Consider the following 17,472-nt stretch of genomic DNA (forward strand, 5'->3'; position numbering starts at 1 on the left):
TGAAAGAGAAACAGTGGTGTGTGTGGGGGGAGATAGAGGGAAAGAGAGAGAGAAAGAGGGAGAGAGAGAAACGGGTGTAGAGGAAGAGAGCAAGAGAGAAACGGGTGTAGAGGGAGAGAGAGAAAGAAAGACAGTGATGTGAGGGAGAGGAAGAGAGAAATGAAAGAGAAATGAGAGAGAAAGAAAGAAAGAAAGAAAGAAAGAAAGAAAGAAAGAAAGAAAGAAAGAAAGAAAGAAAGAAAGAAAGAAAGAAAGAAAGAAAGAAAGAAAGAAAGAAAGAAAGAAAGAAAGAAAGAAAGAATAGGGGATAAGCCCCTAGGGGCTATTCAACCACATTGAGCTAAACACACCCATAGATGGCACCCTTCACAGACACACCATGAGCAGCATCGCTCTGTGGTCATCATGACATTTAGTGTCTCTTCTAAAGTAAAACACCCATAACGCTCTCCTCAGCAGGCGCCAGAAAGGAGCACATGGGTTGCTTTTTGTGACGGTACTTAACTCTCTTTACTGGGTACATAACTCACTCTAACCCTCGTTGCGAGGTATATAACTCACTCTAAGTAGCGAGAATGTGATTGTGAGCCTCCCACTGAGTGATACTGTAAATACAGTATAATAATAAAATAAATATACAAGATTCTAAGCTGGAATGTTGTGTAGATACATTAGTTGCACAATATAGGTTGTGTACTTTGAAGGAATGTGTAACATTCAGACAGACAATCATTCAGAAAGGCAGGACACAAGTTGTGGGTTTGAATCTGGTGACAGTCTACAAGCTTGACAGTGGTCAGGGACCCCCTATTGTGCCTATATATAATATATATATTAGTGCTGTCAATCGATTAAATATTTTAATGTGATTAAATCGCATGATTGTCCATAGTTAACTCGTGATTAATCACAAATTAATCGCATTTTCTTTGTATCTACCTTAACACTTTCAATGCCCAAAACGTGATAAGACGTTTTATCAGCCCAATGCCTGAATGCCCACGACGACAATTATCGCTTACATTTTTTATTAGCGATCTGAATTCATATTTCATCAACCGAGTCTCCCGTTGGTATGCAGCCCCTGTAGGAGCTCAGATGTGGGAAAAACCGCCCCCTATCGTCTCCCAGATGGTAATGCACCCTTTTGGAATGGACTCAATGAAAATGGATGAGAAAAAAAAAATCCGGAATCCACATTTTACTTCTCAGGCATGTAACCCGAGCCGATCAGATTCATTGTGGAGCCTCAGAACAGCGTGGAATACATCATTTATGTACAGTATGTAGCGTTGGATCAATAAAAGCGATCGATTTTGGAATGGCGATCAGGAATTGGAATGATCTTTTTGGAGAACATCTGATCTGAGGTAAGGAATCTATTTTACAAGTCTTGGGATAATCAGAGTTAAATTCGCTGAGATCTCAGCGTTCGCCCTATGTGTGTGTGTGTGGGCGATCGCTTTGAGGAAATCAGAGAATCGATTTTTCAGATCACCTATATAGCGTGCATACGTACACATATACTATCGATAATCTAGCGTTTATTTGAAAACGATTCATAAATAGGCCGAAAAATGACAGTTTTTGTGTATTCTAGAATATTCCAGAAAAGGCGATTATCATGGAATATTTATATTTTCCTTGACAACAAGGGCTTTTCAAAATGCTATAAAACGAAAATGAACCGATAAAAAAACAATCCGCTTCGACAATGTTGACTGGAAAACTAGTCATTGATAAGCAACAGGCAGATTAGACACATAGCCATAATTTAAAACATAGATTAGGCGTTATTAACGCTAACATTGAAGTGGATGGTGGGCATTCAAGCGGTAAATCAAGATTAAGCTTGGGCTCTGAAAGTGTTAAACAGATATTTTTCAAGTCTTAATACTCTTATCAACATGAGTCAACAAATGCTTGCTTTATGCAGCCATTTAACACAAAAGGATGACCCTCATGCATTGCAAATTTGCATTCAAATTCAAAACAGAGTGATGCACAAAATAACTTTAAAGAAAAGAATCATTTAAAACAATGAATAAAGTGTGCATGAAATAATAGGGGAAAGAAAACGTTAGGAACTTGTTACATTCACCCACACAAGGGCTGAGTAATCACCCCCCCCCCTCTCTCTCTCTCACACACTCTCCCAGCTCTCTTTCTCTCTTGTCCCTTCCTCATCTCTCTCACCCCCCCCCCTCTCTCACACACACACACACACACACCCCTCTCTCTCTCTCACACACTCTCCCAGCTCTCTTTCTCTCTTGTCCCTTCCTCATCTCTCTCACCCCCCCCCTCACACACACACACACACACACACACACACACACACACACACACACACACACACACACACACACACACACACACACACACACACACACACACACACACACACACACACACACACACACACACACACACACACACACACACCACACACACACACACACAACACACACACACACACACACACACACACACACACACACACACACACACACACACACACACACACACACACACACACACACACACACACACACACACACACTTTATTTGGTTCCACAAATTATATTACATAAACAGGGAATCAAATGTATCGGGGCCAAGCAGCACTGAACACTTAAGGGTACACATAGCACCTCCTTCTCCACGTGGCTAAGCTGCCAATAATAGCTGAGACAGAGCAATATTTGGCAATTTGTTTGGCTTTTCTTTTAGACATTGCAGCAATTCTCAGACCGGTCATGGTGGATTTGTGTACATGGCCAAGACTTCCGAACACAAGTACACCATATCTACACCTATACCCAAGGTCAGCCATCACACTGAGCAGTGGTTGGTATTTGATATACTTGTCCCGGAAGGCCTGGTTCATGTACAGGTAAAAGGTACAGCCTACTTCTATGACCAGCACCTCTCCGTGGCTGGTGTCAACAAAAACAACGTCCGGTGTATTGGGTATGTTAGCAAAAACATCGTTGGTAAGGCCAACACACACACACACACACACACACACACACACACACACACACACACACACACACACACACACACACACACACACACACACACACACACACACACACACACACACACACACACACACACACACACACACACACACACACACTTCAGAAACAAACATAGTATCAATGAGAGCATCAATAATACACCTGAGTGAAGTCTAGTAAAAAAAACGTAATCGTTAATCGTGAGTTTAAAAAAATAGTGGCGTTAATAGAATCGGGCGTTAACGCGTCAATACCGCGTTAACTTTGACAGCCTTAATATATATATATATATATATATTTTTTTTTATTGAGTGTTACCTCACGATATTGTGGTAGATATTTTTGAATATTATGGATATTTTTGAATCGAGTGTATTTTCTCTGCAATCAGGACCATGGAGAGCTCCCTGCAGCCTGCCATCAGGTCAATCAGGACCATGGAGAGCTCCCTGCAGCCTGCCATCAGGTCAATCAGGACCATGGAGAGCTCCCTGCAGCCTGCCATCAGGTCAATCAGGACCATGGAGAGCTCCCTGCAGCCTGCCATCAGGTCAATCAGGACCATGGAGAGCTCCCTGCAGCCTGCCATCAGGTCAATCAGGACCATGGAGAGCTCCCTGCAGCCTGCCATTATGTCAATCAGGACTATGGAGAGCTCCCTGCAGCCTGCCATCAGGTCAATCAGGACTATGGAGAGCTCCCTGCAGCCTGCCATCAGGTCAATCAGGACCATGGAGAGCTCCCTGCAGCCTGCCATCAGGTCAATCAGGACCACGGAGAGCTCCCTGCAGCCTCCTGCCATCAGGTCAATCAGGACCATGGAGAGCTCCCTGCAGCCTGCCATCAGGTCAATCAGGACCATGGAGAGCTCCCTGCAGCCTGCCATCAGGTAAATCAGGACCATGGAGAGCTCCCTGCAGCCTGCCATCAGGTCAATCAGGACCATGGAGAGCTCCCTGCAGCCTGCCATCAGGTCAATCAGGACTATGGAGAGCTCCCTGCAGCCTGCCATCAGGTCAATCAGGACTATGGAGAGCTCCCTGCAGCCTGCCATCAGGTCAATCAGGACCATGGAGAGCTCCCTGCAGCCTGCCATCAGGTCAATCAGGACAATGGAGAGCTCCCTGCAGCCTGCCATCAGGTCAATCAGGACCATGGAGAGCTCCCTGCAGCCTGCCATCAGGTCAATCAGGACCATGGAGAGCTCCCTGCAGCCTGCCATCAGGTCAATCAGGACCACGGAGAGCTCCCTGCAGCCTCCTGCCATCAGGTCAATCAGGACCATGGAGAGCTCCCTGCAGCCTGCCATCAGGTCAATCAGGACCATGGAGAGCTCCCTGCAGCCTGCCATCAGGTCAATCAGGACCATGGAGAGCTCCCTGCAGCCTGCCATCAGGTCAATTCATGTGAACGCTTTTGGGTTATTATGTGGACAGAGAGATTTTCTAAAACACAGTTGGTGTGTACAAACTAGAGCTGGGCCGTTAACCGGGCTAAGTTAACACCGGACTATTATCACGCGATAATACAATTGACGCCGTTAATCCATTTCTCAAAGTTGGGTCTGGGAGCCATACATTAGTGTGATGTATTGTCCTTAAATACTTGCCGTAGTTCCCAGCGTGACGTTGTGGTACCCGGAAGTGATTGCACAGTATGTACCTGAGCTGTAGTCGGAATAATGTGTCAAACTAAAGTAGTGGTCCGGTAATCATTGTTATACAGGTGAGGTTAACAAGTCCTCAGGATATAACACAATTAGGCGATGAGTACATCTGAATCTGCGCAATGCAAGAAAGAAGAAGTCCGTTGGGACCTTTGTTTACCATATTAATGTTAGCTTAGCGAGTTAGCATGTTAGCTCACGTTTGCGCGGGCGGCACTTACATCTACAAGAAGAGGAAATCCACTCGACACACTAACGGAAGGATCGACTGGAATATTGTGAGTGTTTACAACAGAAATGGCTTGGGTTAATGGAAATATTGGACCGTTTGATGACAATGTGGAACAATGGAACTGTTACACTGAGCTTGAGCTACACTGAATTTGTGGAGAAACCTGCTTCTGCAGCAGTCTGTGTGTGAGCAACCAGTCAGCAGCATTGTGAATTTAGAGATTCAATAAAAGACACATTGAGAGACAGGCTTGTGTGTGGATTAAGAAATGAATGTGCACAGAAGAAACTACTGACAGAGAGTGATTTGACACTGGAGAGAGCTGTCAATATCAGTGTAACAATGGAAATGGCATCAAAGTAGGGCTGGGCGATATGACCAAAAACGTTATCGCGATAAAAGTATACAATTATTTTCATATAATTCGATATCGATAATTATCGTCGATATAATGTATGTCAAGTTTAATTAACTTATTATGCTGCTGCGAATGTCTCGAGTCGAGTTGATGTCGTCATCAGTCCGTGCACGTTAGAAGTTAGCCGACAAGCGGAATATCTCATGGCAATGTAATAAATATGACACTAAAATACTCTCTTCCGCCACAATATATTGAAACGACGTCCACTGTATACCCCACACTACATACTCTGCACGTAAATATATAAAACGTCGCCGTGAAAGCTAGTTAGCCTAGCCAGCCTGTTGTCTTATTATGCTGCTGCGAATGTCTCGAGTCGAGTTGATGTCGTCATCAGTCCGCGCACGTTAGAAGTTAGCCGACAAGCGGAATATCTCATGGCAATGTAATAAATATAACACTAAAATACTCTCTTCCGCCACAATATATTGAAACGACGTCCACTGTATACCCCACACTACTATGAACGTGGCCTCAGAATTCACAGCGCACACATACTCTGCACGTAAATATATAAAACGTCGCCGTGCAAGCTAGTTAGCCTAGCAAGCCTTGTTGTTGAGTGAGTCCTACCTCTCTACCCAGAGGTGCAGCGCTGGGTCTCCTTCCTGGTCTCCTTCGCTCTCGGCCATCTCCTTCACCGATTGGTTGTTAGTGCGTGCTCATATCCAAACTTGGAAAATCGATATATCGAAACTTTGCGACCACGTTTCATGTTTATTTCGAGGAAATAATTTATCGCGATAGTTATCGTTATCGTTTTATCGCCCAGCCCTACATCAAAGGAAGCCCAGCAGTTACATGCAACGACGAGTAGAGTGCACAAGGTCAGTGACGGGCAAAGCGGCCAGGGGCCGTGTTTTCGTTGTGGAAAAACAGGACATCTTGCACCAACATGTTGGTGTAAAGAAATGGATTGTCGTAATTGTGGGAAAAAAGGGCACAGAAAATTACGATAAATCTGGTTTTAAAAGAAACACTGGAAATTACAAAAAGAAGAGACATGTTCATGCTGTTGAACAAGGAGATGGAACAGCTAGTGACTCCTCAGATGAAGAGGAGAGGATAAATCTCCTCCTCTGGTCATTATTTGGGTAGAACACACATATTTTGAATGCCTTCTGCAGATTTCTTTTTAATTTTTTTTGCCATTTTAATCTAGATTAATCTAGATTAACTCCAGGATTGCAGATAGATTAATCTAGATTAAAAAAAAAGAATCTATGCCCACCTCTAGTACAAACATACATTTTATTATTATTATTTTTATATCCCTGTATCTCTGGACATGTCCTATGTCTGAAGAAGAGTGTTCGCTCGAAACGTCACAACTACAACTCAGTAGAGATGGGCGTGAGCGTGAGTAATCGATTACTAGAGTACTTGCCGTTTCAACTGAACTCGAGTGGTTTTTGAGAGAACTATTGATACGGACAGGTTGAAGTTGTGGCTAGCCAAATGTTAAGGTTAGTTGTGCTACATGGACCCAAACACTGCTACTACTGCTAGCCAAAGAGAATAAAGAGAGAATATTCTGCATTTCCATGAGTGGAGAGACCTGCTGCAGACAGAGTCGAGGTAATATAATTATAACAAATCGTAACTGTTTTGACTGACAATAAGCATTGCTGTGCATTGTTATTGCTGCCATGCTCTTTATGCATTCTAAAAATAGATTTGCATAAACAGGTACCCGATCACTACTCGAGTAATTCGTGCAAGTACTCGATCTAGGGAAAACATTACTCACGCCCATCCCTACTACTCAGGTGCAATAAATCATTGAATATTGCAGACCTGCCGTGTGGGAGCCGCTTATTAATTTGTTGAATCTGCCTCACAACCCTTCCTCCCCTCTCTCTGGCTTTCTGCCGGCAGCGTGTTGAAGTGTCCTTGAGCAAGACACTTAACACATTCAGGGCCATTGGGATGCGATCTCTAGAGGGCCGGCAAATGTAAACAGACGTGGGGCTGTTTGTAGAGCTAAATCTATACGTTATAGTATTGCTATCTGTCCATTCTCATTGTCAATTGAGACCATAAACCGTCCCTTCAAAATGGCTTAAAGAAAAAAAAATGTCATCAATACGTTCTCATTTTATAGCGCCGTGAATATAAGCGTTATACGGGATTTCGGCTAGGATATTTCCTGGAAAGCGAGATACAGGGCTAATAGCTACTACCGTTATATCCAATGGCATTTCCGTTATACAGAAATAACTCAAACTGCATATGATCGGCACGATCCTCAAGCACGTATGCATGAAAGGGGGGGGGGGGGGGACGTCGTTTCTGATCGATTACCAATAACTACGTTAGCCTCATTAGCCTCATTCATTGATCGGATGGATGGCTATAAAAACAAGGCCCGATCAGGATGTACTTTACGTGAAAAAGATCTTACCGTGGGCCGGTGGGATCCCCCAAAGCATTTCCCCTTCATCGATCGCCATCTGGTAGATCGATATGTCCATTCGCTGATGATAAATCCCCTTATTGCATAGTGAAATCTGCGACCCAAAACGTAATCCAAGCTACAGGCTGCACATCCAGAATCGAGCTAACTGAAAACTCCATTGAAAGTAAAAAAAAAAATAGTCCACCGTTGAGCCACAGGGCACACTCCATTATCGCGACAGCGCCCCTAAGAGGATCTGGCCGGTAATGCACGTTGGCGAATTCAAAGAGTAGGGTAAATCTGCAGTGCCGCTCGGTGACCTTGAATAGGTTATTAAAATGGAATAAAAGCAATAACAACTTGCCACGGATATATCCGTGCTTCTGTCCACAACGGGTGGAATCGAAACACGGAGATCTCCGTGGTCGGGCGCCATTGTGTTAAGCTTTACCTGCTCCCGATAAAAAAAGAAGAAAATCCAACAACAACAACAACAACAACAACGTATTGGTCGGTGACCTCACCTTTTCTGGGCTTCCTGTTTGCTGCGGCACTGCTCACAGTAGTACTTATATTCACTACATAACGTCTCTGTGTTACTGAAGCCCCTGTAGACCACAAACACACACACATACATACATAGACAGAGTGAATACAATGTACATTATGTAATATGTATGTATATATACAGGTGCAGCTCAATAAATTAGAATATCGTGGAAGTCTATATATTTCACTGTATTGATGGAGTAATTTGTGCAAAAGAAGCCCCAACCAAGTACTGAGTGCACATACATGAACATACTTTTCAGAAGGCTGACATTTCTATATAAAAGATATTTACGTCTTAATATTAGGGGTGTAACGGTACACAGAAGCCACGGTCCGGTACGTACCTCGGTATTGCGGTCACGGTTCGGTACGAGTTCGGTACAACAGGAAAAACATATTCATAATTATTATATATTTATAATTATAATTATAATTATTATTAAATAGAATAATTTTCTATAGGCTTGCCGTGGTAGTCAGTGATACTGGTGTCATTCTGTGTTCAGGCATCCACTGAGTAAATTAATTGCCTACTGCCCCTTTAACAACTTAGGCTTGTTAAGTTTCAGTTTCACTTGTAGAGAGGATTTAACTGCACGTGAAGACAGATGACATGTTACACAATGGCATTTGGATTTATCAATATTTTGGATTTAAACACAGTAGCAGTTCAACTGGAGAGGAGCTCAGGTGACCAGTCCGGAAAAGTATGTAGGCTATTGCTTTTTTTTCCGTCAGCTGTGAGAGAATGTCCGCGGGTCCGCACGCAGGAGATAGTTGGCGTGTGTGTTGGTGACACACCAACTTCACTTGGTGTGTGTCTGTGTGTGTGTCATTGGGCGAACAAGAAAACGCAAGAAAACTGTACAATTTTAATGACCCTGCTCCTGCTGCGTTACAAACATGATATAATTCATTCAAGGTTTTGTTTTAGGGACACCCGACACCTGTACTAGTAAGGAGGGAAGGGGAGACTCACGGGGAGAAACAGCCTGCAGTGCGCGTCGTTATCGTCTGTCCGCTTGTCATCATGCGTGTTTACAAGCTTCTACGTTTTATTCATCATCTAAATTTGGCAATACAAGCTTAATATTCAACGTTAAAGATCAATGTAAGCCAGTGTAAAGTAAAGATATTGAGCGTAAAATGTGCAACCCTAGTTTCACCCAGTGGTACGATACGTATTCATCGTATGGCTGCACGTACCGCACCGTCAAGCCCATACTGTAAATTTGCGGGACGAATACACGTACCGTTACACCCCTACTTAATATACAAACTTTCTGATACAGAATTTTGGGATTTCAAGACTGTAAGCCATAAACATCTAAATTAAAACAAATAAAGGCTTGAAATATTTCACTTTGTGTGTAATGAATCTATAATCTATGAGAGTTTCGCTTTTTGAATTGAATTACTGAAATAAAATAACTTTTCCACAATATTCAAATTTATTGAGCTGCACCTGTATATATTTATTATATATATATATAAAGAAAACCTTACTAACAGTTTTGGTCGACTAAGACCAAACCATCCAATTAATTAAAATCCATGATATTTGCAAACATTCCATCATATTCCCAACAGTTCCATGACATTCCAGAACAGTCAGCGAGCAGCTGGAAAACACAGTATACACCTCGTTGCCGTACCTGAGACAGTGGGTGATGGAAGTGTTCTGCTCCACATCCACCGAAAGGTCCAAGAAGTCCTCGTCTTTGCTGCTCACCTGAAATGGAAAGAAAGACATTTCCCAGCTTGATATGGATTGGATTTATAGCTGAGAAAGCATACATGTTAAAATATTCCTATATGTGCATGAATGAACCAGAGGAGAACATAGTGTATGTAAAAGTATTGGAAAGATCCTTGATTTCACTTTGAACTCCCAAACCTGCACTAGGAATGCACAGATCCGACCTTTTCAGTCCCGATACCAATACCTGGGCTTTGACTCCGTATCGGCTAGGGGTGGGACGATACATCGATCCAGATCGATATATCGATCTATTATCAATAATCAAATAGGATCGATGCAACGTAAAAAGATCGATTCATATTGCGATACTCTTATTTTGAAAATCCCCTCGTGAGCATATCCGCCCGGCCGGAACAACATTAGCTCAGCGCAGCTCCCTGTGTAGACGTTAGTATTGCTTCAGAGTCCGCCTATTTTGCCCGAAATAAGTGCCTGTTGTTTTTTCCCCACAAGGGGTTAAATGCATCTAACATGCTTTCCATCCTCTCCATTCCTTTATGCCCAATATGTCGCGTTAAATACCGAAATGAACGTTGCGTTAGCGTGAGCTAACTATGCTAAGCACTGCAGCTAACCATGAGGAGAGGAGAGAGGAGAGGGGACTTGGGAAAGAGCAAGGGTGGGGGCACTGGGCAGTCTACCTTTCTGTGGGGGACTGGGTTGCGTGAGGGGCATTCTGTGTGTGTGTGTGTGTGTGTGTGTGTGTGTGTGTGTGTGTGTGTGTGTGTGTGTGTGTGTGTGTGTGTGTGTGTGTGTGTGTGTGTGTGTGTGTGTGTGTGTGTGTGTGTGTGTGTGTGTGTGTGTGTGTGTGTGTATCGCCTCATATCGATCGCAGGCACCTGAATCGAATCGTATCGTATCGTATCGTGGCAGACTTTGTGATATCGGCAAATATCGTATCGTTGTCCAAAGAATCGATATCGTATCGTATCGTGATGAAACTGGTGATTTTAGCCTGGTACTGGACCAATACCAGCATGGTTCCAATAATAAATTAGCGGTGCATCTCTAATTGAGACAATAGCACACAATAATAAAAAAAAAAAACATTAATTTCCTTTTCCACAATCATATCTAAAGGCTAAAAAAATCTCAAATAGACGAGGGTCGTTGTTTCGTTGGTCAGCGGATTTCACCAAAACGACTAATGTTGAGAAGATACAACAAAAAGGAAGGAGAAACAGAACGACAAGCGATCTAAATTCCCCTGCAGTCGTAATCCTTTTGTCACGAACAGAGCGGGAGCCACCACGGCTTTGTATACAGTGTGTATATTGACAGAGCTTACAGCCCCTTTCACTGCTGACATTTGTGTATATTAACTGCTCCTTCCTCCCACCACCACCACCACTAATGACCCAAAGACTTGTGGGAAATGTCACAGACAGACCCGCCGGCGCTGTTCTTTACGGATAACATGACGCAGGCCGCCCTGACGGAACACTGTCCAAACACCGTTACTGTCTATAACACTCTGTACGCACCAGTAACGTCCAAACACCGTTACTGTCTATAACACTCTGTACGCACCAGTAACGTCCAAACACCGTTACTGTCTATAACACTCTGTACGCACCAGTAACGTCCAAACACCATTACTGTCTATAACACTCTGTACGCACCAGTAACGCCCAAACACTGTTACTGTCTATAACACTCTGTACGCACCAGTAACGTCCAAACACCGTTACTGTCTATAACACTCTGTACGCACCAGTAACACTGTCCAAACACCGTTACTGTCTATAACACTCTGTACGCACCAGTAACGTCCAAACACCGTTACTGTCTATAACACTCTGTACGCACCAGTAACACTGTCCAAACACCGTTACTGTCTATAACACTCTGTACGCACCAGTAACGTTGTCCAAACACCGTTACTGTCTATAACACTCTGTACGCACCAGTAACGTTGTCCAAACACCGTTACTGTCTATAACACTCTGTACGCACCAGTAACGTCCAAACACCGTTACTGTCTATAACACTCTGTACGCACCAGTAACGTTGTCCAAACACTGTTACTGTCTATAACACTCTGTACGCACCAGTAACGTCCAAACACCGTTACTGTCTCTAACACTCTGTACGCACCAGTAACGTCCAAACACCGTTACTGTCTATAACACTCTGTACGCACCAGTAACGTCCAAACACCGTTACTGTCTATAACACTCTGTACGCACCAGTAACGTCCAAACACCGTTACGGTCTATAACACTCTGTACGCACCAGTAACGTCCAAACACTGTTACTGTCTATAACACTCTGTACGCACCAGTAACATTGTCCAAACACCGTTACTGTCTATAACACTCTGTACGCACCAGTAATGTCCAAACACCGTTACTGTCTATAACACTATGTACGCACCAGTAACGTCCAAACACCGTTACTGTCTATAACACTCTGTACGCACCAGTAACGTCCAAACACCTATAACACTCTGTACGCACCAGTAACATCCAAACACCGTTACTGTCTATAACACTCTGTACGCACCAGTAACGTCCAAACACCGTTACTGTCTACAACACTCTGTACGCACCAGTAACGTCCAAACACCGTTACTGTCTCTAACACTCTGTACGCACCAGTAACGTCCAAACACCGTTACTGTCTATAACACTCTGTACGCACCAGTAACGTCCAAACACCGTTACTGTCTATAACACTCTGTACGCACCAGTAACGTCCAAACACCGTTACTGTCTATAACACTCTGTACACACCAGTAACGTCCAAACACTGTTACTGTCTATAACACTCTGTACGCACCAGTAACGTCCAAACACCGTTACTGTCTATAACACTCTGTACGCACCAGTAACGTCCAAACACCGTTACTGTCTATAACACTCTGTACGCACCAGTAACACTGTCCAAACACCGTTACTGTCTATAACACTCTGTACGCACCAGTAACACTGTCCAAACACTGTTACTGTCTATAACACTCTGTACGCACCAGTAACGTTGTCCAAACACCGTTACGGTCTATAACACTCTGTACGCACCAGTAACGTTGTCCAAACACCGTTACTGTCTATAACACTCTGTACGCACCAGTAACGTCCAAACACCGTTACTGTCTATAACACTCTGTACGCACCAGTAACGTCCAAACACCGTTACTGTCTATAACACTCTGTACGCACCAGTAACGTCCAAACACCGTTACGGTCTATAACACTCTGTACGCACCAGTAACGTCCAAACACCGTTACTGTCTATAACACTCTGTACGCACCAGTAACATTGTCCAAACACCGTTACTGTCTATAACACTCTGTACGCACCAGTAACGTCCAAACACCGTTACTGTCTATAACACTCTGTACGCACCAGTAACGTCCAAACACCGTTACTGTCTATAACACTCTGTACGCACCAGTAACGTCCAAACACCTATAACACTCTGTACGCACCAGTAACATCCAAACACCGTTACTAGTGTCTATAACACTCTGTACGCACCAGTAACGTCCAAACACCGTTACTGTCTACAACACTCTGTACGCACCAGTAACGTCCAAACACCGTTACTGTCTCTAACACTCTGTACGCACCAGTAACGTCCAAACACCGTTACTGTCTATAACACTCTGTACGCACCAGTAACGTCCAAACACCGTTACTGTCTATAACACTCTGTACGCACCAGTAACGTCCAAACACTGTTACTGTCTATAACACTCTGTACGCACCAGTAACGTCCAAACACCGTTACTGTCTATAACACTCTGTACGCACCAGTAACGTCCAAACACCGTTACTGTCTATAACACTCTGTACACACCAGTAACGTCCAAACACTGTTACTGTCTATAACACTCTGTACGCACCAGTACCGTCCAAACACCGTTACTGTCTATAACACTCTGTACGCACCAGTAACGTCCAAACACCGTTACTGTCTATAACACTCTGTACGCACCAGTAACGTCCAAACACCGTTACTGTCTATAACACTCTGTACGCACCAGTAACGTCCAAACACCGCTACTGTCTATAACACTCTGTACACACCAGTAACGTCCAAACACCGTTACTGTCTATAACACTCTGTACGCACCAGTAACGTCCAAACACTGTTACTGTCTATAACACTCTGTACGCACCAGTAACGTCCAAAGCAAATTCCTTGTATGTGTAAAGTATACTTGGCAATAAAGACCTTTCTGATTCTGATCAGCCACTCATATTGAGTTTTATCTTTACCAGGGACTCTATAATTAATAATAATAAAGAAAATAAGCTTGTATATTAAATCTTCTTACCAGGATTTACAGTCAGCGATGTTTTAAGATAAGATATTAGCTTAAACACCTGCAAGCAGACCAAGGAGGAAAACACGTGAAGGGAACGAGAAGACCAGGCATTACACATATAACTAGAGACATATTACCAGAGACATATAACTACAGACATATAACTACAGACATATAACTACAGACATATAACTACAGACATATAACACAGACATATAACTACAGACATATAACTACAGACATATAACTACAGACATACAACACAGACATATAACTACAGACAAATAACTACAGACAACAACACAGACATATAACTACAGACATATAACTACAGACATACAACACAGACATATAACTACAGACGTATAACTACAGACATACAACACAGACATATAACTACAGACATATAACCAGAGACATATAACTAGAGACATATAACCAGAGACATATAACTAGAGACATAACCAGAGACATATAACTAGAGACATATAACCAGAGACATACAACCAGAGACATATAACCAGAGACATACAACCAGAGACATATAACTACAGACATATAACTAGAGACATATAACTAGAGACATATAACTAGAGACATAACCATAGACATATAACTACAGACATATAACTAGAGACATAACTACAGACATATAACTAGAGACATATAACTACAGACATATAACCAGAGACATATAACTAGAGACATATAACCAGAGACATACAACCAGAGACATATAACTACAGACATATAACTAGAGACATATAACTACAGACATATAACTAGAGACATATAACTAGAGACATAACCAGAGACATATAACTACAGACATATAACTAGAGACATAACTACAGACATATAACTAGAGACATTTAACTACAGACATATAACTACAGACATATAACCAGAGACATATAACTACAGACATATAACCAGAGACATATAACTACAGACATATAACTACAGACATATAACCAGAGACATATAACTACAGACATATAACCAGAGACATATAACCAGAGACATATAACTAGAGACATATAACCAGAGACATATAACTAGACTGTTCAATTGTTGTTTTTGGTGTCTTATAATCCCATAAGGGACGGGTCATCGGACATGACATGAAAATAAAATGTCATTCATTCATTCATTCAGAGCAGAATGTTAACACTTTAATCGCCATGGGTTAAATTCATAATTTACCATCCCTCGCCAGCTCTATTTGTCTATGGAGAAGTTCCCCTTCTTTGCAGGGCTATAACTTTTTAAATCCTATTGCTAAATTGCCATTATTATGGCCCATTCAATGTCCTATATGTATTGTTCAGGGTGTAGCAACGTTAAACTTTTTCATTCACATATTCATACTAAAATATGGTCTAAAGTATAAGTATGTTTTTATCGTTTTCTGCAGCTTTCTTCAGAACGTGATTTATAGCCCCAAATGCATTATATTGATGATCAAATACAGTTTGGTAGGAATCTGTGCGAGATAAAAAGTTTCAACTGGACGTGGTTCTAGAAGTTTCTACGCATCATCTGATGATGACCGGATGGGCGGGGGATCGTTTATAATTCCGTGGGCAGCGTTAGATGATTCATCCAGAGTGGGTCATATGTTCATCAGATCAGTTAGTATAGAATACGTTAGAAATAACGCTGAATCTTACCGTGGCTTCCTCGCGCCGCTGGCAGATGAGCGTGGAACAGATTTTTTTCTATTATGGGATGTAGAAATGCCCGATCCATTTCCAGGTTGTATAATAGTATATACGTCCAAATAACGTTGTTTATTGAGTTAGGGCGAGCGATCTATTATCCAGTGTTTCAAGATAGAGTCACGGGAGCTATAGCGAGTGGTCGGACCACATATGGATGAGCACTACCGGTTCAAAGGTTAATTTCCGGCTGGCGATCTGCCGATCGGCCACCAGATGGCGCTCTTGAACCGCTAGAGAGTTGAGTGGAGCTTTGCACTGTGTCTCAGGGCTCCGGAAAGGAAATATGATTTCGATTAGGGATGCACGATATTGATTTTTTGACACCGATACCGATACCGATAACTTTATGCTCCTCAAGCCGATACCGATAACCGATATTTATTGTATTATAATATTTTTTTTAACTGTATATATATATATATTTTTTTTTTATCATTTTTTTTTTTTTTTTTTAGTATTTATAAGCTCCGACGTCATCGGTACTGCTATCGGTACTCGAGAAATTATGGAGTTTTTTTTTGAGGAATTTAAACGTCGCAAACTAATCTTGTTGGCAGTTGTCTAGATCTCTCCTGCCTCTGTGTCTCTGCCTGCGCGGGGAGCTCTGTGCTCTCTGCCTGCTGTGCTCTCTCCTCTCTTCCCCTCCCACACACACACACACACACACACTCACACACACACAGACACGGGTGCTGCGCTGCCGAGTACAGACAGCTCTGCTCTCATAATGGCGGACAGAACGAAATGTTCAAAAGTCTGGGTCTATTTTACTAAAGTCGATGCTGACAACGCTCGTTGCCACAAGTGCAACAAGACATTTGCCAGTAATGTATAAGCGCTGGTACTTGTCAATGTGGCTGGCGGGGAGATAACGTTAGCTCCGAGTAGAGTAATGGCTGACAATCCGGAGGTAAATAAACGAACGAGAGCTTCTGATTGGTGGTAAGAAGAAGAGGTGGGTGCAAGCAGTGGGACGTAATTGGCAGATCGACTGTCTGTCTCCGAATGTAACGTGACTACGTCACAGCCAAGAAAGGGAGCGCTGGATTTGTGAAAAACTCCCTGTTCCTAAACCACACGCTATCAGTTTTACCACAGTACTGGCAAAACGGGAGGAGGCTATAATAAAAACAAGCGCCCTTCATCCAAATCCACCCACACCGGATTTCTTTTAACCAAAAAATGTATTATATGTTATCGGAGCTATCAATAACGTTATCGAGTTTATCGGGATGACGTCATAATTGCTGATATCGGCCCGATAATTATCGGCCCGATAATTATCGTGCATCCCTAATTTCGATGACAGATTTTTGAAATATTGACATCAAAGACGAGTTACGGCGTCTTCGGCAGCATGAGCATGGCTCGGAATGACGTGAAAACTCGTTCACGGCGATCATAGTGTTAAGTGATT

At 42.7% G+C, this 17,472-nt stretch overlaps 1 protein-coding gene across 1 annotated transcript in view; it reads right to left on the bottom strand.

Moving 5' to 3' along the window:
• Positions 1–17,472, bottom strand: part of usp12b (ubiquitin specific peptidase 12b) — a 98,128-nt gene that overhangs the window by 53,529 nt on the left and 27,127 nt on the right. Inside the window, exons 6-7 of the mRNA XM_084327886.1 lie at positions 9,951–10,027; positions 8,268–8,351 (exon numbers count right to left, since the gene is read on the bottom strand). Coding sequence (XP_084184012.1) covers positions 8,268–8,351; positions 9,951–10,027 — 161 coding nt within the window. The remainder of the gene's footprint in view (positions 1–8,267; positions 8,352–9,950; positions 10,028–17,472) is intronic.

The sequence above is a fragment of the Notolepis coatsorum genome (assembly GCF_963971535.1).
Source record: "Notolepis coatsorum genome assembly, chromosome: 13".
In the NCBI taxonomy this organism is placed as follows: domain Eukaryota; kingdom Metazoa; phylum Chordata; class Actinopteri; order Aulopiformes; family Paralepididae; genus Notolepis; species Notolepis coatsorum.